The 23,749-nt window shown below is 43.9% G+C and overlaps 1 protein-coding gene across 6 annotated transcripts in view; it reads right to left on the bottom strand.

The window, feature by feature from the left end:
* The window catches only part of GDPD1 (glycerophosphodiester phosphodiesterase domain containing 1), a 47,569-nt gene that overhangs the window by 11,171 nt on the left and 12,649 nt on the right, over nt 1-23,749 (bottom strand). For 4 of the 6 annotated variants that reach the window (XR_016223796.1, XM_089317300.1, XM_070060990.2 and 1 more), the window contains exons 2-6: nt 22,826-22,868; nt 12,670-12,805; nt 10,954-10,999; nt 5,820-5,938; nt 5,238-5,327 (exon numbers count right to left, since the gene is read on the bottom strand). Coding sequence is in view for 5 of the 6 variants with exons in the window: in XM_089317300.1 (XP_089173426.1) it covers nt 5,238-5,327; nt 5,820-5,938; nt 10,954-10,999; nt 12,670-12,805; nt 22,826-22,868 (434 nt within the window). In the remaining variant the exon portion in view is untranslated. Of the gene's footprint in view, nt 1-5,237; nt 5,328-5,819; nt 5,939-10,953; nt 11,000-12,669; nt 12,806-22,825; nt 22,869-22,964; nt 23,045-23,149; nt 23,362-23,749 lie in introns of those variants that run through there. The other 2 variants (XM_089317301.1, XM_089317303.1) reach the window with 2 other exon arrangements.

Below are 23,749 nucleotides of genomic sequence, written 5' to 3'. Positions count from 1 at the left end.
CAATTAGGCTACAGAGCTTATTCAGTTTTCCCCATTTTTTAAAACCTGCATTCATGTTGCTGTGTGTATATTTATATTTATGGTCACAATTTTATTTATGTATTTACTGTTTATAAATTTAAACTTATACCTTCATTGTATTTATGGTATACAATTTTAACCTATGTAGAGATTTATGTAACCATTGCCACAAGCAAGAAAAAGATCTGTTTCATCACTAATAAAGAACTCTCTAATGCTACTTCTTTGCATCTTCCCTGCCCTCAGTCCTTGTCCCCTGGCAGCCACTAATCCTCTCTCCACATTTAGTTTTAAGAGTGTTTTATAGGAGCTCAGTGCCGTGGCTCACTTGGCTAATCCTCCGCCTGTGGTGCCGGCATCCCATATAGGCACCAGGTTTAGTCCTGGTTGCTCCTCTTCCAGTCCAGCTCTCTGTTGTGGCCCGGGAGGGCAGTGGAGGATGGCCCAAGTGCTTGAGCCCCTGCACCTGCATGGGAGACCAGGAGGAAGCACCTGGCTCCTGGCTACCGGATCGGTGCAGCGCCAGCCATAGCGGCCATTTGGGGAGTGAACCAACAGAAAAAAGACCTGTCTCTCTTTCTCATTGTCTATAACTCTGTCAAATAAAAAAAAGAACGTTTTACATATGCATGTGTAACTTTTTTTTTTTTTAAGATTTATTTATTTATTTGAAAGTCAGAGTTACACAGAGAGGAGAGGCAGAGAGAGAGAGAGAGAGAGAGAGAGGTCTTCCATCCACTGACTCACTCCCCAATAGGCCACAATAGCTGGAGCTGTGCTGTTCCAAAGCCAGGAGCCAGGAGCCAGAAGCCAGGAGCTTCTTCCAGGTCTCCTGTGCGGGTACAGGGGCCCAAGGACTTAGGCCATCTTCTACCACTTTCTCAGGCCATAGTAGAGAGCTGAATTGGGAGTAGAGCAGCTGGGTCTCAAACTGGCCCATATGGGATGCCGGTGCTTCAGGCCAGGGTGCTCACGCGCTGCGCCACAGCGCCATCCCCTGGAGGGTTGATTTTTTTTTTCCCCACAAACATATTGTCCTTGAGAATCATCTAGGTTGCTCCAGATATTGACAGTTCCTCTCTTTTTATTGTTAACTAGTATCCCATTGTATGGATATGTCAGACTTTACTCAGCCACTTTATCCACTGAGGGCATCTGGGAGGTTTCCAGTATTGTGCTCTAAAAAATAAAGTTATAGGGACCAGCGCTGTGGCGCAGTGGGTTAAGCCATGGCCTGCAGTGTCAGCATCCATTTGGATGCCAGTTCGAGTTCCGACTGCTCCACTTCCGATCCAGCTCCCTGCTAATGTGCCTGAGAAAGCAGTGGAAGATGCCCCAAGTCCTTGGACCCTTGTACACATGTGGGAGACTCAGAGGAAGCTCCAGGCTCCTGGCTTTGGCCTGGCTTAGCCCCAGTCGCTGCAGCCATTTGGGGAGTGAACCAGCAGATGGAAGATCTCGCTCTCTATCTCTCCTCCTCTTGCTCTATAACTCTACCTTGAAATAAAGAAATAAATAATAATAATAATAAAAAACAAAGTGAGGCTGGCACTGTGGTGCAGTGGGTTAAAGCCCTGACCTGCAGCGCCAGCATCCTACATGGGAGCTGGTTCGAGTCCCAGTTGCTCCACTTCCAATCATCCCTCTGCTATGGCCTGGGAAAGCAGCACAAGATGGCCCAAGTCCTTGGGCCCCTGCACCCCACATGGGAGACCCGGGTGAGAGATCCGGCTCCTGGCTTTGGATCAGCTCAGCTCTGGCTATTGTGGTCATTTGGGGAGTGAACCAGCAAATAGAAGATTTCTCTCTCTCTCTCTGGTTCTACCTCTCTCTGTAACTCTTACCAATAAATTAAATAAATCTTTTTTTAAAAAGATTTTTTTATTTATTAACTTGAGAGGTAGAGTTACAGACAATGAGAGGGAGAGACATAGAGAAAGGTCTTCCTTCTGTTGGTTCACTCCCCAAATGGCCACAACGGCTGAAGCTACACCAATCCGAAGCCAGGAGCCAAGAGCTTCTTCCTGGTCTCCCATGCGGGTGCAGGGGCCCAAGCACTTGGGCCATTTTCTACTGCTTTCCCAGGCCACGGCAGAGAGCTGGATTGGAAGAGGAACAGCCAGGACTAGAACCAGCGCCCATATGGGATGCCAGTATCGCAGGCAGAGGATTAACCTACTGCGCCATGGCGCTGGACCCATAAATTAAATAAATCTTTAAAAAAAAAAAAGTTATAGTGGCTGGTACTGTGGCATACTGGGTCAAGCTGCTACCTATAGTACTGTCATCCCATATGGGTGCTGGTTCATGTCCTGGCTGCTCCACTTCCAATCCTTGTTAGCTCCCTGCTAGAGGCCTGGGAAAGAAGATGGTCCAAGTCCTTGGGCCCCTGCACCCGTGTGGGACACCTGGAAGAAGCTCCTGGATCAATGGTGAAGATGTCACTTGGATGTTCACATATCACAGTACCTGGGTTCAAGTCCTGGATCCACTACTGACTCTAACCTCCTACTAACGAACACCAGGGCAGGGGTGGGGGATAGCAGCAGGTAGCAGCTCAAGTAGTTGGGTCCCTGCAACCCATGTGGGAGACTCAGATTGAGTTCTAGGCTCCTGTCCAACCTTGGTTGGCTCCTGTCAAGCTGGTCCAACCTTGGCTGTTGTGGACATTAAAAGAATAAATCAGTAGATGACAGATCGCTCTGTGTGTGTGTGTATGTGTCTGTGAGTGTGTGTGTGTGCATGCACGTGGCTTTCAAATAAACAAAAAATTTTAAAAAGAAACTACCCATCTATTTAATGAGAACAGCTGTACTATATTTTATGTTCCAACCAGCAATCATTTCCCTCTGTCTTTTCTAACATTTGATATTATCACTTTTTATTTGAAAAACTTTTTGATCATGTTAAAAAAAGTCAGTGGACCATGAAGCCTCCAGAACATTATTTCTCTTGAAATAACACCTGAAAACACCATCAGACAATGATGAGTTAATGAAAAGCCTTAGTTCTAAGTTCTTAAGGAGCTAAAGCCACTCAGCCAAGAGACTGCTCTGCTTGTTTTTTTTTGTTTGTTTGTTTGTTTTTTGTACACAGGCTACCTTGGGACATCACAGAATCTGCTGCATGTAAATAAAATTTTCTTGTCTTGGTACAGCACATTAAGCAGCTGCCTGTGACACCGGCATCCCATACAGGAATGCCAGTTCAAGTCCCTGCTGCTCCACTCTGATCCAGTTCCCTGCTAATGCAGCAGAAGATGGCCCAAGTACTTGGTCCTCTGCCACCCATGTGGGAGACCCAGATGGAGTTCCTGCATCCTAGCTTTGGTTTGACCCAGCCCTGGCCATTGCAGCCATCTGGGGAGTCAATGAAGGAATGGAAGAGTCTCTCTCTGTCATCCTGCTTTTCAAATAAATCTTAAAACAACAACCACAAAACTTGTTTTTAAGGAAGGCTTCAATTGTACTTTGAATTATAATAGTGCCAATCACTAAAATACACTTAAGTGTTTTTACCTTCTTTGCTAGGAAAGGAAGGCCTTCCCAAAAGAGTACTTCATATTTAAGACTTGCCACTAGCATCATACATCTTCTGCCCTATCACTTGTATTCTAAAAAGACTCTTCAACATTTAAGATTTTCAAACATTTTTAAAAAAGTTTATTTATTTATTTGAAAGGCAGAGTGACAGAGAGAGGGGGAGAGACAGAGACAGAGAAATCTTCCATCAACTGGTTCACTCCCCAAATGCCTACAATAGCCAGGGCTGGGCCAGGCTGAAACCAGGAGCCAGGAACTCCATCCAAGTCTCTCATATGAGGGACAAGAACCTAAGCACTTGGGCCATCATCTTCTGTCTCCTAGGTGCATTAGCAGGAAGCTAGATCTGAAGCTGAGGCAGTAGTGCTAGATCCCAGACACTCTGGTATAGGATATGGGCATCCCAAGCAGTAGCTTAACCTGCTGCACCATCACTCCTGCCCTAAGATATTTTTAACATTTTGACTTTCAAATTCTTGGTTGACTGTATCAAAATTAGCTTACAGAGGTTCAAGATACCATTTCTAAACATTCCAAATTATTTTTATAGACGTATTTCTTTTAATCAGAAAATATTCAGTAGGTGGCTGGCCTTGCTTTTACATATTGCTAATCATGGCTTTGGCTTAATTTAAATTTATTTGTTTTAATGTTAGCTTCTTTTTACCTTTCCCTCAAATAAATTTAACCAAATAAATGGAAAAAAGAAGCTAACATTATAGAGTTAAAAGACTAAACACTGGGGCCAGCGCTGTGGTGCAGCGAGTTAACGCCCTGGCCTGAAGCGCCAGCATCCCATATGGGCACTGGTTCAAGACCCAGCTGCTGTACTTCCAATCCAGCTCTCTGCTATGGCCTGGGAAAGCAGTAGAAGATGGCCAAAGTGCTTGAGCCCCTGCACCCACATGGGAGACCTGGAAGAAGCTCCTGGCTCCTGGCTTCAGATCAGGACAGCTCTGGTCGTTGCAGCCATTTGGGGAGTAAACCAGCAGGTGGAAGATCTCTCTCTCTCTCTGCCTGTACCTCTCTGTAACTCTGCCTTTCAAATAAATAAAATAAATCTTAAAAAAAGAAAGAAAGAAAGAAAGAAAGAAAGAAAGAGCTAGCAAAGAAAATTATCACATGAAAATAATAATCTTGTTGGCCAATCTGATTACATGGAATTTAAATCACAAAGTCCAAATCCACAATCTCTATTAGTAAACTAGTTAGTTACTCCTACTCAGTACCACATACCTTTGCATAAAGTAAGAAATAAGATCATTTTAAAACATTATTACTGGGGCCATGCTGTGGCATAGCAGGTAAAGCTGCCACCTGCAGTACCGGCATCCCATACAGGCACCAGTTCAAGTACCGACTGCTCCACTTCCAATCCAGCTCTCTGCTATGGCCTGGGCAAGCAGTGGAGGATGGCCAAATCCTTGGGCCCCTGCACCCACATGGGAGACCTGGAAGAAGCTCCTGGCAACTGGCTTTGGGTCAGCATAGCTCCAGCCATTGCGGCCATCTGGGGAGTGAACCAGTAGATGGAAGACTTCTCTCTGCCTCTGCTCTCTGTAACTTTCTTTCAGATAAAAAAATAAAATCTTAAAAAAAAAAGTAATTACTGTAACAACTTATTATTTATAAACAACAAAGATAGATCACTATCATTTTTTGAAGCTTACTTACCTCTTTGTAGCACTTCTCTACAATTTCATAACTGGCATTACCCCACACTGTTAGGTGTTCTCGTTTATACTGCTTCACCAACTCTGACACCTACACGTGAAAATTCAAAAGTTTACACATGTGCCCATTTGTAAATCTACTGACATCATTTCACTTAAAAAATGGATCCCGCCTCACTATCTGCCAATAGGCAACACAATATTTTAGAAAAACCAACATATAAGTTATTTTACAAAATCCAAAAATTATTCACAGTTTACCATTATACAAATTATTTATAGGATACACCGATTTTGTAACTTGACATAAACTAGCCACAACAGAAACAAGTTAAACTAGCAGCTAATTGTAAATAGTGGAATGACAAGTTCGCAGGGGCTAACTTTTATCCATGACTAAGTCCTGCCGGCTTACTCTGGAAATAGTGTCTCCTTCAGTAAAGTGATCCCTTCTACCAGCGCATTATTTAAAACAATGCTGATCCCCAGAGTATCGCATTTCCTCTAACACTACTACGCTGACCTTATTTAGTTTGTGAAATTGGATGCAACACACACCCACCAGGGGCAATGCCTCCAGTACCTTCTTAATCAGCATGTTGTTGTTGACTTTGATGTCGATGTTAATGGGAGTGTTAGGAAAGGCTTCAAAGACTTCCTTCAGCAATGGGATTCGGTTATCTTTTCCTTCAGTCTGGCTTGCTGAGAAACCAAGATTTTAACATGCGGTTTTAAAACATAACTTTTACTTTTTAAATGGTTAGAAGTTATAGTATGTATTCAAAACAGGACATTTACAAAATGAGCTAAAGCATACAGAAGAGAAGAAAAATCATGTAAAATCCAACAACGTAGATATACCCATTTTGATCATTTGGTGTACCTTCTCTATTCCTTTTTCCTATGCATAATTTAATACAAAAATAACACAGTTTACCTGATCCTTTTGCATAACTAAGAATAAATATTTTCAGGTTGATATACTTTATAATTGTGACTGAAATTTTTAATTAAACATGAGATACCTATATATTCACAAGCAGTTGTAAGAAATAATACAGTGGTTGGCGCCTGTGGTGTAGTGGGGAAAGCCACTGACGCCTGTGGCACTGGCATCCCATTTAGGCACCGGTTCACGTCCTGGCTGCTCCACTTCTGATTCAGCTCTCTGCTAGTACACCTGGGAAAGCAATCGAAGATGGCTCAACGCCTTGGGCCGCTGTACCCACATGGGAGACCTGGAAAAAGCTCCTGACTCCTGGCTTTGGATCAGCTCAGCTCCGGCCATTTTGGCCATTAGGAGGAAAGAACCAGTGGATGGAAGATCCCCCCCCCCCCAACTCCCTGTCTCCTTCTCTCTCTGTATCTCTTTCAAATAAATAAATAAATAAATCTTTTTTAAAAATAAAAAAATACAGAGAAATCTATGCATTGTTTCCCCAGATTTCCAAATGACAATCTCTTGCAAAACTACAGTTCAATAGGGGTCGGCAGTGTGACATAGCGAGTAAAGCCACCACCTGCAGTGCCGGCATTCCCATATAGGCGCCGGTGTGAGTCCCGGCTGCTCCACTTCTGATCCAGCTCTCTGCTATGGCCTGGGAAAGCAGTAGAAGATGGCCCAAGTCCTTGGGCCCCTGCACCTGTACAGGAGACCAGGAATAACTCCTGGCTTCAGACTGGCCCAGCTCTGGATGGAAGACCTCTCTCTCTCTCTCTCTCTCTCTGCCTCTATGTAACTCTGTCTTTCAAATAAATAAATTAATTTAAAAAAACTATAGTACAGTATTACAACCATGATACTGACATTTATATAATCCACAAATCGTATTTCATAATTATGATTTTTAAAAGGTTTTGTAGCTCAGCAGGTTAAGCCTCTGCCTACATGCCATAAGGATGCCAGTTGAAGTCCTGGCTGCTCCACTTCAGATCCAGATCCCTGCTAATGCTCCTGGGAAAGCAGTAGAAGATGGCCCGAGTCCTTGGGCCTCTGCACCCACATGGGAGACCCAGAAGAAGCTCCTGACTCTTGGCTTCAGACTGGCCCAGCCCCGGCTGTTGCAGCCATTTGGGGAGTGAATCAGTGGATGGAAGACCTCGCTTTGTCCCTCCTCCTAACTCTGCCTTTCAAATAAAGTTAACAAAAAATTTTAAAATACTCCACTGAGTTGCTATACATGATTTTTTTACTCTCCACAATAATACATAGTATGTTATTATGTTATAAAAATACACCATCAAATATTTTAGGAAACTCTGAAGGGGCTTGGTGCTGTGGCGTAGTAGGTTAAGCCTAGCCTGCAGTGCCAGCACCCCAGATGGGCACTGGTTCAAATCCTGGCTGCTCCGTTTCCCCTCCAGCACCCTGCTAAATCACATGGGAAGGCAGTGGAAGATGGCCCAAGTCCTTGGGCCCCTGCCACCCATGTGGGAGACCTAGAAGAAGCTCCTGGCTCCTGGCTTCATCCAGGCACAGCCCTGACTGTGTGGCCATTTGGGGAGTGAAAACAGTGGATGGGCCGGCGCCGCGGCTCACTAGGCTAATCCTCCGCCTTGCGGCGCTGGCACACCGGGTTCTAGTCCCGGTCGGGGCGCCGGATTCTGTCCCGGTTGCCCCTCTTCCAGGCCAGCTCTCTGCTGTGGCCAGGGAGTGCAGTGGAGGATGGCCCAGGTGCTTGGGCCCTGCACCCGCATGGGAGACCAGGATAAGTACCTGGCTCCTGCCATCGGATCAGCGCGGTGCGCCTGCTGCAGCGCACCGGCCGCGCCGGCCATTGGAGGGTGAACCAACGGCAAAGGAAGACCTTTCTCTCTATCTCTCTCTCTCTCACTGTCCACTCTGCCTGTCAAAAAAAAAAAAAAAAAAAAAAAAAAAAAAAAAAAAAAAAAAAACAGTGGATGGAGGACCTCTCTCTCTGTATCTTCTCTCTCTCTCTGTAACTTTACTTTTCAAATAAATAGGGCTGGCACTATGGTACAGTGGGTTAAAACTCTGGCCTGTAGCACTGGCATCCCATATAGGCACTTGTTCCAGTCCTGGCTGCTCCACTTCTGATCCAGCTCCCTGCTAATGAGCCTCAGAAAGCAGCAGAAGATGGCCCAAGTGCTTGGACCCACTGAACCCATGTGGAAGATCCAGAAGTTGTTCCTGGCTCCTGGCCTTGAATTGGTTCAGCTCCAAATTGATGCAACAACCAGAGCTGAGCCAATCCGAAGCCAGGAGCCAGCAGTTCTTTCCGGGATTCCCACATGGATGCAGGAGTCCAAATACTTGGGTAATCTTCCACTGTTTTCCCAGGCACACTAGCAGTAAGTTGAATCAGAAATGGAGCAGCTGAGACTTGAACCAAATGGGATGACAGCACTGCAGGTGGCAGCTTTACCCACTACGCCACAGCATTGGCCCCTACAGGTACTTTTTATAGCAGCCTGTGGCCTATCAAAGAACCCTTTAAAAGAAAACAACTGTTTCTCTAGTCGAGTTGTGATCCACAAAGAGCAACAGGCCTGAACTCTGTACTCCTCTGCTAGACTTTCTCTCCAGTAATCAAAAAAGCAAAAACTGGGGAATGAGACAGAAAAAAAAAAAAAAAAATTGGAACAACCTTCTGACTAACCTGAGTCGAGTTTTTGCAGTACAGTAACATAAAGTTTATCCATCTGTTTCAAATGCAGTAAGCTTCATAATTGAGGCAGTCTAAAGTCAACTATGACATCAGTTGAATGCAGTATAAATGAAATTTCATTGTTCTTTATGCTTGTTTGAAACATGGAAATACATGACACTGCAATTAACACAGCACACGAGCAGACTTGCTCAGACGGACAGGCATCCCCATGCAGCTGAACACTGACTGCCCAGGCAAGGAGACACAGAGTCTCGAGTTCTAGCTCTATCAGCTGCTTCTCATATGACTTCTAAAAACATTTACTTATTTATTATTTTTCATCTACTTAAAAGGCAGAGAGAGAGAGATAGCTTCCATCTACGAGTTCACTCCCCAGATGCCTGCAACAGCCAGGGCTGGGTCCTTGACCAGGCCAGAACTGGGAACCAGGAACACCTTCTAGGTCTCCCATCTGAATACATGTATTAAAACGTTACATTGCACCCCATAAATATGTACAATGATTAACAATGAAAAGTAAAAATATACCTTCTTGGTTCGAGATGATGTATTTTCTATTCCACCATATCATAATTACCAAATTAGCTCAAGGAAAATGTTTCTTTGTGAGAAATGTTTCCTCAAAAGAAATAAAACTGCTAAGTGAAAATGGTTAGGAAATGGTTTATTTGAGTAACAGATGTCTCTTTAATCATTTAAAACACTAAGCAGCTAAATGACAAAATCAAATGCTAGCAAACAGAAAGGATCTGAAAGGGGCGCTTCCAACTTTCTTTCATTTATTCTTGTTATATTTACAATGGATGACCACCTTAAGTTACAAGGATATTCTAGAATTTGAAACCTTAGAAGTACAAAGTATCTGGCTGGCGCTGTGGTATAGCAGGATAAGCCTCCACCTGTGGTGCTGGCATCCCACATGATGGATGTCACAGCTGCTCCTCTTCCAATCCAGCTCTCTACTTGTGGCCTGGGAAAAGCAGTAGAAGATGGCCCAAGTGCTTGGGCCCCTGCACCTGCATGGGAGACCCAGAAGAAGCATCTATCTTCTGGCTTTGGATTGGCTTAGTTCCAGCCATTGTGATCATTTGGGGAGTGAACCAATGAATGGAAGACCTTTCTCTGTGTCTCTCCCTCTCTCTGTCTGTAACTCAATCTCTCAAATAAAGAAAGAAATAATCTTGGAAAACGTTTGGAAAAGATAAAAAGAAGTACAAATTATCTATAGTGACACTTTGGTTTCTTACAATTACTAGTATTCAAGTTTACCTAAACTGTGGGTGAATCTAAATGTAAAGTGCCACTTAAATCTCTGGGCCTAATCATCCCAGGGTCAGATGACCATCAAGATTTAATATCTATAGGCCTGCAGGTTAAGCCACCGTCTGCAACGCTGGCATTTATACAGTCACCATGCACCTGGGAAGGCAGTGGAAGATGGCTCAAGTACCTGAACCCCTGCCACCCATGTGGGAGACCTGAATGAAGCAACTGCCTCCTGATTTCAACCCCTGAGGCAATCTGGGGAGTGAAGCAATAGATGGAAAATGTCTCTTTCTCTCTCTCTTTGTAACTCTGCCTTCCAAAAAAAAAAAAAAACCTTAAAAAAGGGGGAGGGCTGGTACCATGGCTCACTTGGTTAATCCTCCACCTGAGGCGCCGGCATCCCATATGGGCGCCGGGTTCTAGTCCCAGTTGCTCCAGTCCAGCTCTCTGCTGTGGCCTGGGAGGGCAGTGGAGGATGGCCCAAGTGCCTGAGCCCCTGCATCCGCATGGGAGAGCAGGAGGAAGCACCTGGCTCCTGGCTTCGGATCGGCGCAGTGCCGACCGTAGCGGCCATTTGGGGAGTGAACCAATGGAAGGAAGACCTTTCTCTCTGTCTGTCTCTCTCACTCTCTGTAACTCTACCTGTCAAATAAATAAAAATTAAAAAAAAAAAATCTGTAGGTCTGCGAGAATAAGCACAGGGTGCAGGGGTGGCAATACTTTCAGCAAGAACCTCCTATGACAGAACACACGTGTTGGTCTCAGCATAAATACATACACGTTCATGGAAGTGTTTTAGCCACAAATGAGAAATATTACCTCTCTGAAACGGGACATCCAATTTGCTGAGGTAAGGTGGGAGCTCCTGGAACAGACATAATTGAAAAAAGTTAGATCTCACAAAATGAAAAGTGTGTGTTAGTGTCTTACATTAAGACAGATTGGCATTTTCCAAAAAAATTTAAAGAACAAAACACTACATGTGTTCACATGAGGGTACCCTTTAGTAGAATATCACCAACAGCAAAGTAACCATATATTACTCCCACCACCTACTACACATCTGTACCATTTACTATTTACTACAGAATTTTATCAATGATAAACAAAGATTTCAGTAAAAAAGTCAAGCACAGATATTTCAAAGGCAAAAATAACTATTAACTATATAGAAAAGTCTTTAAACTCAAAAGGCACAGTTACAGAGAGAGAGAGAGAGAGAGAAAGAGGTCTTCCATCCGCTGGTTTACTCTCCAAATGGCTGCACCAGCCAAGGCTGGACCAGGCCAAAGCCAGGAGCCAGGAGCCTCTTCAGGATCTCCCATGTGGGTGCAGGGGTCCAAGGAATTTGGGCCATCTTCCGCTGTTTTCCCAAGCACATCAGCAGGGAGCTGGATCGGAAGTGAAGTAGCTGGGATGCTGTAGGCCGAGGATTTACGCCACTTAGCCACAGCACCAGCCCCTCTTTTAAACACTTTTAAAAAGCAAGTAAGGGGACAACTATTTGGCAATTAAGATGACCATGTCCCATAATACAGGCTGAGTGCAAGTCCCAGTTTCACTCCCAATTCCAGTTTCTTGGATCAAATGGTTGGGGTCCCTGTCACCCAGGTGGGAATCTGGATTGAGTTCAGCTTCAGTTGGCCAGTCCTCAGCTGTTGTGGACATTTAGGCAGTGAACTAGCAGATGGGATCTTTCTCCCTCCCTCTCTGTTTATTTCTCTCTCTGTGAACCTGTAAATGGGACTCTTTCTCCTTCTCTCTTGCTGTTTTTGTTTCTCTTATTCTTAAATAAATTTTAAAAATGCAAGCAAGCCATAGGAACTTGCAATATATATAAAGATACTATAATATTTCTATTGTTTTACCCAATAATTTCCTTTCTGAGAGTGGATTTATATATTTTCAATACAAAGAAACTTTTTATAAAGAACTCCCACCAGTGTGGGAGACTCAGAAGAAGCTCCTGGCTCCTGGCTTCAGATAGGCCAAGCTTGGGCAGTTGTGGCCACTTGGGGAGTGAACCAATGGATAGAAAAGCTCTCTCTTTTTCTCCCTTTCTCTCCCTGTGACTCTGCCTTTCAAATAAATAAAATCTTTTTAAAAAAATTATTTACTGAGGGGCCGGCACTGTGGCACAGCCTGGCCTGAAATGCCGACATCCCATATGGGCACCTGACCAAGACCTGGCTGCTCCACTTCTGATCCAGCTCTCTGCTATGGCCTGGGAAAGCAGCAGAAGATGGCCTAAGTCCTTGGGCCCCTGCACCTGTGTAGGAGACCAGGAAGAAGCTCCTGCCTCCTGGCTTTGGATTGGCACAGCTCTGGCCATTGCAGCCAACTAGGGAGTGAACCATCGGATGGAAGACCTCTCTCTCACTCTCTCTCTCTCTCTGCCTCTCCTCTCTCTGTAACTCTGACTTTCAAATAAATAAGTCTTTAAAACAGTTATTTACTGAAGCAATATAGAACATTTACTGCTTTTAGATAGCTAATACTTACTATTTTTAGTACCAGTGATGCATTTTTACTTACACAGTACTTGAGTTCAGAGATGTTCACATTGACTCCAGTCGACCTCTTTAGGTTCCCATCGTGTGACACTACAACTTGCTCATCTTTTGTGATGTGGCAGTCCAATTCTAGCATGTCCGTGCCAACTGTGACTGCACTGAAGAAATAAAAAGAATGACATTCTGAAACTTAAGGTAACACTTAGGTTACATGCATCAGATATAAGAATTCAGAGTTATAAATCTGAAAAAAATCCCACAACACCTAACTCTCTCTCTCTCTCTCTTTTTTTTTTTTTTTTTTTTTTTTGACAGGCAGAGTTAGACAGTGAGAGAGACAGAGAGACAAAAGACTTCCTTTTCTGTTGGTTCACCCCCCAAATCCTGCTACGGCCGGTGTGCTGCAGCTGGTGCGCTGTGTCGATCCGAAGCCAGGAGCCAGGTGCTTCTTCCTGGTCTCCCATGCAGGTGCAGGGCCCAAGCACTTGGGCCATCCTCCACTACCTTCCTGGGCCACAGCAGAGAGCTGGCCTGGAAGAGGGGCAACCAGGACAGCAATCCGGTGCTCCCACCGGGACTAGAACCTGGGGTGCTGGCGCCGCAGGTGGAGGATTGGCTTAGTGAGCCGTGGCACCGGCCTAACTCTTCAATATCAACATTTGTCTGTCATCACCTGATGATGTAAAAAATAGTGTAAATGAACTGAGGATAAAGAGAATCATGTTGCCTCTTTTTATTACCAGCTGTCCTAAATCTTGGTAACTGAATATTATGGAAAAGTGATTTAGCCACAAGTTAAGAGATTTATGTTTCTGCTTTGCTAGTAACTAAATTTACACTTCCATGATCATAAAATGAAAGGATTAAGAAATAAGGATGGCTGCTTTTATATGGCAAGATAGCATTAGAATTTCTAGCAATTAGATAAGGAACCAAATTGGAAAGTAAAAAGTAAAATTATCTTGGTTCAAAAATGGCATATTTTAATGTATAGAAAATCCCAATGACTGCACACAAAAAAACTAATAAATAAATTCAGCAAAGTTGATGGATACAAAAGGAATACACAAAATCTGTTGTTTCTATACATTAACAATAAACAATCTGAAAAAGAAATTAAGAAAATAATTCTATTAATACCATCAAAAAGAATAAAATACTTAGGAGTTAAACCAGAGATGAAAGATTTGTACAACGAAAAACTTCAAAACATTCCAGAAGGAAATTAAAGTTCCAATTGTAACTTTTTTGTTTAATTAATGTATTTATTTGAAAGGCAGAGTTACAGAGAAAGAGAAAGACAGAGAGAGAGATCTGCCATCCACTGGTTCACTCCCCAAATGGCTGCAACAGCTAGGGCTGGGCCAGGCTAAAACCAGGAGCCAGGAGCTTCACTTGGGTCTCCCAAGTGGGTGCAGGAACCCAAGCACTTGAACCATCTTCCATTGCTTCCCCAGGCACATTAGCAGAGAGCAGATTCAAAATGGAGCAGCTGAGACTGAAGGGGTGCCAGCGCTGGAGGTGACAGTTTTACCCACTAAGCCTCAGCACCAGGCCCCCAATTGTAACCTGTTATATAAATAAGGCAGTACTGGGACTGGTGCTGCGGCAGAGTAGGTAAAGCTGCTGCCTGCAGTGCCGGCATCCCATATGGGCACCAGTTAAAGTCTCAGCTGCTCCACTTCTGATCCAGCTCTCTGCTAAGGCCTGGGAAAGCAGTAGAAGATGGCCTAAGTCCCTGGGCTCCTGCACCTGCATGGGAGATTGGGAATGGCTCCTGGCTTCAGACCTGCCCAGCTCCGGCCATTGTGGCCATTTGGAGAGTGAACAAGCAGACAGAAGACTTTCTCTCTCTCTCTGCCTCTGCTTCACTGTAACTCTGTCTTTCAAATAAAAATAAATAAATCTTTAAAAATAAATAAATAAATAAAGCAGTACTGGATCCCAGGCACTCCAATATGGGATGTGGGCATACCAAGTGGTGGCTTAATCCACAGCACCACAACACCTGCCCCCAGGAAAGGCACCATCAAAAGACATTATTTGCTTGCCAACTGTATGTTTGCTAGGACTACAAATGTGTGAAATTAAAGACAAAAACCAAACAGGCAAACAAAAACAGTCATTATATTAGAATTATTTTTCTGGATTTTTAAGCTTCCTTAAATACATTTATGTTATTTTTAAAATAGATTAAAAATGTAGAAACATAAAGCAACATATATAAACAGCATATAGCTTCAAAACAAAATTTTAAGATCCTTTATGATGCTCAAAAGAAATTGGTACTACAAATTTTTGGCCATGAGTGTATTTAACTTTGTTTCTTTTCCTTTTGTCTTCGTATGGATGTGTGAACAGATGGTAAATACAGGAATTATCTTCATTTTCCTATACTTAAAAATATTATATATACTAAGTAAGAAATCTACTTGTCACTAGCTGAAATATTATTTTTAGAAACATTTATGATTATATGAAAAATATTTATTTTATGCTTCTCTGTTATAAACTAGCTATATAATAGAAATTTAGAACAGCAAGTATCTAGGATAGCAAAATTATCCCAATTTTGATACATAAAAATCTAGAACATGGTGAGAGAAGAAAAAATGTTTATCATTCAGCCTTCAACATTTTCCATAAATAACAACATGCACCTATTTCAACTGAACACCAGATATTTTATGGCTAAATTTCTGACAAGCTGATGACAAACACAAGAAAAAAGTTAAGGAGCCAAGACTTCAGCATTTCCAGAAAAAGAAAGAAAACTCTAGCTCTAAAAGAAGATGTGAAAGAAACAGCAACAGTGCCTAACAACATACATGTTAAGGAATTTACTTGAAGCTCATTAACGCCTTATATTGAGGTTTTATTATTCGCCCCATTTTACAGATGAGATAATTAGTATTATATTAATTAGATGCCCAAACAAATTTATCATGAAAACCAGGTCACTGATTAATTACTTTGACTAACTGCCAACTTATACTTTCAGCTATTGCTAATACAATTTGCTTCCTGCTTCCACCATTCATATTAACACCATAGGGATCACACTGTCCTACGGGTATTTACAAAAGTGGCCTGGTTTAATAACCCAGTTTTATTAGCCCTTAAGAACCAGATTTTACATACTCAAGGGCTTAGTGACTCCTGTGTTCTTGTGTGTGTGTAGTATGATTCCTTAGTTTTTGGCTCTAAGGTTAGTAGGAAAGGGATTCTATCTCCATTTTCTTTCTTTCTTTTTTTTTTTTTTTTTTTTTGGCTAATATTCTGCTTTGTTCTTTTTATATTATTATTCACTGATTTGAGGAAAACAGAGAGAGACAGAGTTCATTCCATCCATTGTTAACTCCCCAAACTGGTCATGACAGCCAGTGCCGGGCTGAGGCCAAAGCTAGGTGCTGGGAACTTAATCCAGGACTCTGTGTGCATGGCAGGAACCCAGCTCCTCTCCTTAAGCCATCACCTGTGCCTTTCAGCTTCTCCACTGGCAAGAAGCTGGTATAGGATCTCAGCATCAAACCCAGAGATGGGAGGTAGGCACCTTAATCATTAGGCCAAATGCCCAACCTCCTGCTTTGTTCATGAATGCCCCATTCTATGACTCATTCAGTAAGAACCAGGGAGAGCCTGTTAGTGTCAGAGGCTGAGCCAGGTACTAGGGCTTGAGAAACCAAGAAGAGAAGATTCCTGTTCTTCAGGAAATAACAGAAGAGCATATTCATAACCTAATGGACATGGTGTGTGTGAAAGCATTTTATAAACCACATTAAATGACTTTTTATGAAGTATGAAGGGCCAGCATTTGATGTAGTGATTAAGACACCAGTTGTTATGACTGCATCACATATCAGAGTGTCTGGGTTCAAGTCCTGGCTCCATTCCTCATTCCAGCTTTAGCTTACGGGCACCCTAAAAGGCAGCAGGTGATGGTTCCAGTGGTTGGGTCCCGATACCAACGTGGGAGATCTGAATTGAGTTCCTGGCTTCCTTCTGCCTTTGGCCTAGCCTGGCCTTGGCTGTTCTGGGTATCTGGGAAGGGAACCAGCAGATAGGATATCTGTTTCTCTCTCTTATACGTACTGTCTCTGCCTTTCAAGTAAATAAATGAATAAATATAAACTATGAGATGTAATTATTTCTCTTCATCAATCTTAACTACTTCATTAGTCCTCCTGTAACATAAAGAATTAATTTTCCATGCTTTTTTTTTTTTTTTTTTTTTTTGACAGGCAGAGTTAGACAGTGAGAGAGAGACAGAGAAAGGTCTTCCTTTTTCCGTTGGTTCACCACCCAAATGGCTGCTACGGCCGGCGCGCTGTGCCGATCTGAAGCCAGGAGCCAGGTGCTTCCTCTTGCTCTCCCATGCCGGTGCAGGGCCCAGCACTCGGGCCATCCTCCACTGCATTCCGGGGCCACAGCAGAGAGCTGGACTAGAAGAGGAGCAACAGAGACAGAATCCGGCGCCCCAACCGGACTAGAACCCGGGGTGCCGGCGCTGTAGGCAGAGGATTAGCCCTAGTGAGCCGCAGCGCCGGCCTCCATGCATTCTTAAAAGTTTTTCAATTTCCAGTGCCTGCACTGTGGTGTAGCAGACCTCTCTCTACTGCAGAGAGATGGATCAGAAGTGGAGCAGCCAGGACTTGAACCAGAGCCCATATGGGATTCTGGCTTTGCCCACTATACCACAGCGCAGCCCCAGCTGGTCATATTTTTTACAATTTTTCTCTCAACGGCCGGCGCCGTGGCTCAATAGGCTAATCCTCCACCTTGCGGCGCCGGCACACCGGGTTCTAGTCCTGGTCGGGGCGCCGGATTCTGTCCCGGTTGCCCCTCTTCCAGGCCAGCTCTCTGCTATGGCCAGGGAGTGCAGTGGAGGATGGCCCAGGTGCTTGGGCCCTGCACCCCATGGGAGACCAGGAAAAAGCACCTGGATCCTGGCTCCTGCCATCGGATCAGCGCGGTGCGCCGGCTGCAGCGGCGGCCATTGGAGGGTGAACCAACGGCAAAGGAAGACCTTTCTCTCTCTGTCTCTCTCTCTCACTGTCCACTCTGCCTGTCAAAAAAAAAAAAAAAAAAAAAGAAATAACCAAACAATTTTTCTCTCAACAACTCATCCAATCAAGAATATATAATATAAACATAATATCTGTCTTTTGTTGATTATAACTGTTAAGCTTCTTAATAAATTGTACTTTGAAAATAGTATGTTTAAACAATTTTTCTTGTTGTTTGTAAAGCAAATATATAAGGGGAAAAACCATGGAAACATTCTAGCAATTATAAGAAGAATATTTATAAATGAAAACATATAATTTACAAAGTATGTATTGATAGCAAGTACACTGATGCATAAGATTGGGGAAAAAAATCACCACCACCACCAAAAGAAAAAAAAAAACACTCCAAAAAAGAGAGATTAAAGCCATACCAAAAATATTAAATAAGCATTAATAATAACAAGTGGGAAGAGGTAGTTTCTTCCCAAACATACTCCTCCAAAAACTAAGTATTTCTATGGGTGGGCACTTGACATTTAAGTTGCCAGTTGGCATATCTGCATCTCATATTGGAGAACTTGGGTTCCAGCTGTTTCTTTTCTTTTCTTTTTTTTTCTTTTTTTTTTTTTTTTTTTTGACAGGCAGAGTGGACAGTGAGAGAGAGAGACAGAGAGAAAGGTCTTCCTTTGCCATTGGTTCACCCTCCAATGGCCGCCACGGCTGGCGCATTGCACTGATCCAAAGGCAGGAGCCAGGTGCTTCTCCTGGTCTCCCATGTGGGTGCAGGGCCCAAGCACCTGGGCCATCCTCCACTGCACTCCCGGGCCATAGCAGAGAGCTGGCCTGGAAGAGGGGCAACCAAGACAGAATCCGGCGCCCCGACCGGGACTAGAACCCGGTGTGCCAGCGCCGCAAGGCGGAGGATTAGCCTATTGAGCCACGGCACCGGCGCTACTGTTTCCAATCCAGATGTGTCCATCTGGTTCTCTTTCAAATACAATGAAAAAAAAAAATTATAGAAAGTTACCACATGATGGATAAAGCTATGCCATTTTTTCATAGTTATGGTTTGAACAAAAATATAAAAAAGACTGAAGATGAGAAACATAATACTATATTTTAATAAGTAAAAATCATCTAAATGAGATACCCTTTAACTATCAAAAACTAATTTTGTGGGCCAGCGCTGTGACGTAGCGGGTAAAGCCACCGCCTGCGGCGCCTGCATCCCATATGGGCACCAGTTCGAGTGCTGGCTGCTCCACTTCCAATCCAGCTCTCTGCTATGGCCTGGGAAGGCAGTAGAAGATGGCCCAAGTATTTGGGCCCCTGTACCTACGTGGGAGACTCAGAAGAAGCTCCTGGCTCCTGGCTTCAGATTGGCACAGTTTCGGCTGTTGCAGCCATTTTGGCAGCCATTTTGGGAATGAACCAGCGTATGGAAGGCCTTTCTCTCTCTCTCTCTCTCTCTGTACCTCTGCCTTTCAAATAAATAAATCTTAAAAAAAAAAACAAAACTAATTTTGGGGGTGGGTATTTAACATAGTGGTTAACATACCATTTGGGATGCCTGTACCCCATATCAGAGTACTTGCTTGGTTCAAGTCCAAATTCCACTTTCAAGTCCATCTTCTGCAAATGTGCACCCTGGGAGACAGCAGATGATGGCTCATGTACTTGGGTTCTTACAACCCATGTGGGAGACCTGGATTGGCTCTTGGCTTCCAGCTTTGGCCTGGCTTAGTTCTACCTGTTGTGGGCATTTGGGGAATGAATCAATGAATGGGAGATTTCTGTCTCTCTCTCCATCTTCAAAATAAATAAAATTTAAAAAAACAATAATAATTTCAGGATCTAGTATTTGACCCAGTGGTGGAGGCATTAGTGAAGATATCCACATTCCATATCAGAGTACTTGGAGTTGATACCTGGCTCCATTTCTGACTCCCACTATCTGTTCACACAGATCCTGGGAGGCAGCAGTAATAGTTCAAGTGATTGAATTCCTGCTATCCATATCAGGGACCTGGATTGACAGCCTGGTTCCTGGTTCCTTACTTTGGGGCCTTTGTACTCAAGGATTTGGGGAATGAACTAGCAGATGAGAGCTTTCTCTGCCTCTCAAAAAAATTTGTTTTTTTAGATTTTATTTGTTTATTTGAGAGGCAGTTACAGACAGAGAGGGAGACACAGAAAAACAGATGGTACTGGGGTGCAGTAGGCTAAGCCTCCACCTGTGGTGCTAGCAGCTCATATGGGCAACAGTTTGTGTCCCAGCTACCCTTCTTCTGATACAGCTCTCTGCTAATCGCCTGGGAAAGCAGTGGAAGATGGACCAAGTGCTTGGGCCCCTGCACCCATGTGGGAGACCTGCAAGAAGCTCCTGGCTACTGGCTTCGGATCAGCTCAGCTTTGGCCATTGCGGCCATTTGGGGAGTGAACCAGCAGATGGAAAACCCTTCTGTCTTTCCCTCTCTGTCTGTAACTCTACCTCTCAAATAAATAAAATCTTTTTTTTTTCTTTTCTTTTTTTGACAGGCAGAGTGGACAGTGAGATAGAGAAAGGTCCTCCTTTTTCCGTTGGTTCACCCCACAATGGCCGTTGCGGCCGGCACGCTGCGGCAGGCGCACCACACTGATCTGAAGCCAGGAGCCAGGTGCTTCTCCTGGTCTCCATGGGGTGCAGGGCCCCAAGTACTTGGGCCATCCTTCACTGCACTCCCTGGCCACAGCAGAGAGCTGGCCTGGAAGAGGGGCAACCAGGACAGAATCCGGCGCCCCGACCAGGAATAGAACCTGGTGTGCCGGCGCCGCAGACGGAGGATTAGCCTATTGAGCCTATTTGGCGCTGGCCAAAATAAAATCTTTAAAAAATAATAATACTAATTTCAGAGGCAGGAACCTCGGAAAGTGACTGACCTCATGCCTGGGATGCTTGCTTGTATCCCATATCAGAGTGTCTGAGTTGAATCTCAGCTCTACTTTTCATTCCAGCTTCTTGCACACCCTGGGAGACAATAGACAACATGGGTCTCTGCCATGCATGTGGGAGACCTGGAAGAAGCTCCTGCCTCTGGATTGGCCCAGCTCCAGCTATTGCAGCCATTTGGGGAGTGAACCAGTGGATGGAAGACCTCTCTGCCTCTGCCTCTCTTTCTCTGTGTGTAAACTCTGCCTTTCAAATAAATAAATAAATCTTTGAAACAAACAACAAATTTTCTACCAAAAAAATAAATCCACATTTTCATGAACTTTCTGAAGTTCCCCCCAAAGAATAGGAAGAGTAAGAGATGACAAATAAAAGGTAGATAAGCATTGAGATGAAACCAGACTATGGAAAAACAGTGCCTTTGGATCTGGCAACAGAAAAAAATCTCTCTGGTGCCTTTAAAAATTAAAAAAAAAAAAAAGGGGGTCAGCTTTGTGTCATAACAGGTTAGGACTCTAGCCTGCTGTGTTGGCATCCTATATGGGTGCCGGTTTGAGACCCAGCTGCTCCACTTCCAATTCAGCTCCCTGCTAATGCGCATGAGAGAGCAGTGTTAGAGAGCCAACGTACTTGGGCCTCTGCCCTAAAATGGGAGACCCAGAGGAAGCTCCTGACTCATGACTTTGGCCTGTCCCAGCCCTAGCTGTTGTAGCCATTTGGGGAGTGAACCAGAGTACAGAATATCTCTTTCTCTCTGTGTGTCTCTCCTCCTCTCTCTGAACCTATGCCTTTCAAATAAAAAATAAATAAATATTGAAAAATATATATTTATTTGAAATGCAGAAAGAGAGAAACAAATAGACAAATATCTCCCATCTGCCAGTTTATTCCCCAAATGCCTGCAACAGCCAGTGCAGGGTCGGGTTGAAGCTGGGAGCCTGTAACGCAATGCAGGTCTCCCACATGGGTGGCAGGGACTCAGCTACATGAATGTAGTTAGTAGAAAGGTAGAATCAGGAGCAGAGCTGAGATTCAAATTCAGATACTCTCACATGGGAGAAGGGTGTCCCAACTTGCATCTTTTTTTTTTTTTTTTTTTTTTTTTTTTACAGGCAGAGTGGACAGTGAGAGAGAGAGAGAGAGGTCTTCCTTTTCCATTGGTTCACCCCACAGTGGCTGCTGCGGCTGGCTGTGGCTGGCGCACTGCGCTGATCTGAAGCCAGGAGCCAGGTGCTTCTCCTGGTCTCCCATGGGGTGCAGGGCCCAAGCACTTGGGCCATCCTCCACTGCACTCCCTGGCCACAGCAGAGAGCTGGCCTGGAAGAGGGGCAACCAAGACAGAATCCGGCGCCCCGACCAGGACTAGAACCCGGTGTGCTGGCGCCGCAAGGCGGATTAGCCTAGTGAGCCGTGGCGCCGGCCCTCAAGTTGCATCTTAAAAGTTGTTCTGTTAAGATGCCTTTCAGGTGCTTTTAATAGCAAAAAAACAAAAACAAAAACAAAAAACAAACTTAAGTCCAATTCTCCCAGCTTCTTAGACCCCAAAATATAATTTTTTAAAGAATGGCTTGAAATTATCTAAGAAAAGAGTACTATCTTTCATTGGGTTTAATTTTTCACATTCCTCGTTCTAATATTCAGGGAAAGGCAAACAGTGCTCCCACCAACACCAGAGGCCCGACAGCACTGACTCCAGGATAAAGAACAAGAAGACAACAATCAGCTTTCATTCCTGGCTCTCTGCTTCTCTGTGAAGTGCTCTAAAAGACAGCCATATGAAATACAAACCAGTTATAAATAGAACTTTTTAAAATTTACCTTATGTAAAGAAATAAGATTAACAAGAAGAAAATCAGATTGCAGGTTCAGGTCTGTGCAAAAATTACTGGGCATAAGGATACATAATCCTATTCATGTACAACAGAAAATGTAACAGTTGTTTCATTTTCTTTTTCTCTCCAAGACTAATTAGCATTATACACAGTATGTTCTTTGTTACAAATGTCTTTTTTCAGCTTTGGAACTACAGTATCTTTTGACTACCCAAAACTCTGAGCTGGTTTTTCAGTTAAACAGAAGCCAAACACTCTTTGTAACACTTCAGACTAACTGAATTTTAAAGAAGTGAGTTTAATAAAATAGGAACAGTTAGCACAAGGGTTCTACATATACACTATTTTCACTTTGTGACTCATCATCACTTTAAACTGTTTTTAAAAGAGTACCTTTTATATACTTACTGGTGAAAGGCTGCCATTGTGTTTTCCAAATTTTCTCCAGCACCTGTGAAGACATGAAATTTAAATTTCATTTACTTAGCTATTTCGAACAATTTTTTAAAGATTTTAAAGATTTATTCATTTATTTTGAAAGAGTTACAGAGAAAGAGGAAGAGACAGAGAAGTTTTCCATCTGCTGGTTTACTCCCCAGATGGCCACAATGGCCAGGACTGGGCCAGGCCTAAGCCAGGAGCCTGGAACTTCATCATTAGAAGAACCTAAACCTGATTATTAAGCTATGGTATCTGCTTATTTGTCAGAGACAGAAAACTTGGTATACATACATCTCTTCAGACTGAGTAATTCTCTCTTCTGTATTCCCACAGTCTCATGCATAGCTCTACCAAAGTAAAGCATAAGTTATTTTCTTTGTTTCCCATTATTTGCATAAAAGAAGCGACTGTTTTAATAACCTTTTTTGTGGGGAGCAACTCAGACTAGACTAAGTTACTGGAATTAAGACTTATTCTATGCATCTGCTCTCCCACAATATGGCGCTGAAAGGGAGTAAACAACTTCTACGCAGCTGCCTCTCGCCAACTTGACTGATAAGCTGAAGGAGCTGATCCTGCTCCTGATTGGAGGAGAGCAGCGTGCTCGGCGTGTGGGTAGCAGAGTTGGGATTGGTGGAAGAGGACTATAAAGGAGGAGAGAGACAACATGCACCAGGGACATCCGGATAACATCTGAGCAGCCCCCGAGAGAGCCAGCCAGCGGTGTGCCGCTCCCCCGCGGAAGTGGGGAAAGTGGCAGGGGGAGCCGCCCCTCCACGGAGGTGGAGGGGTCGGCAGCCAACCCGGGAAGGACCAGCAGTAAACCCGGGAAGGGCCGAGCAGACAAAAGAACAGCGCAGGGTCCAGTGTCGTTCCTCCGCGAATGGGGGA

The sequence above is a fragment of the Oryctolagus cuniculus genome, chromosome 17, assembly GCF_051225735.1.
Source record: "Oryctolagus cuniculus isolate XC-2025 breed Fujian yellow rabbit chromosome 17, ASM5122573v1, whole genome shotgun sequence".
Taxonomy (NCBI): Eukaryota; Metazoa; Chordata; class Mammalia; order Lagomorpha; family Leporidae; genus Oryctolagus; species Oryctolagus cuniculus.
This window is presented reverse-complemented; position numbering and strand designations above follow the sequence as displayed.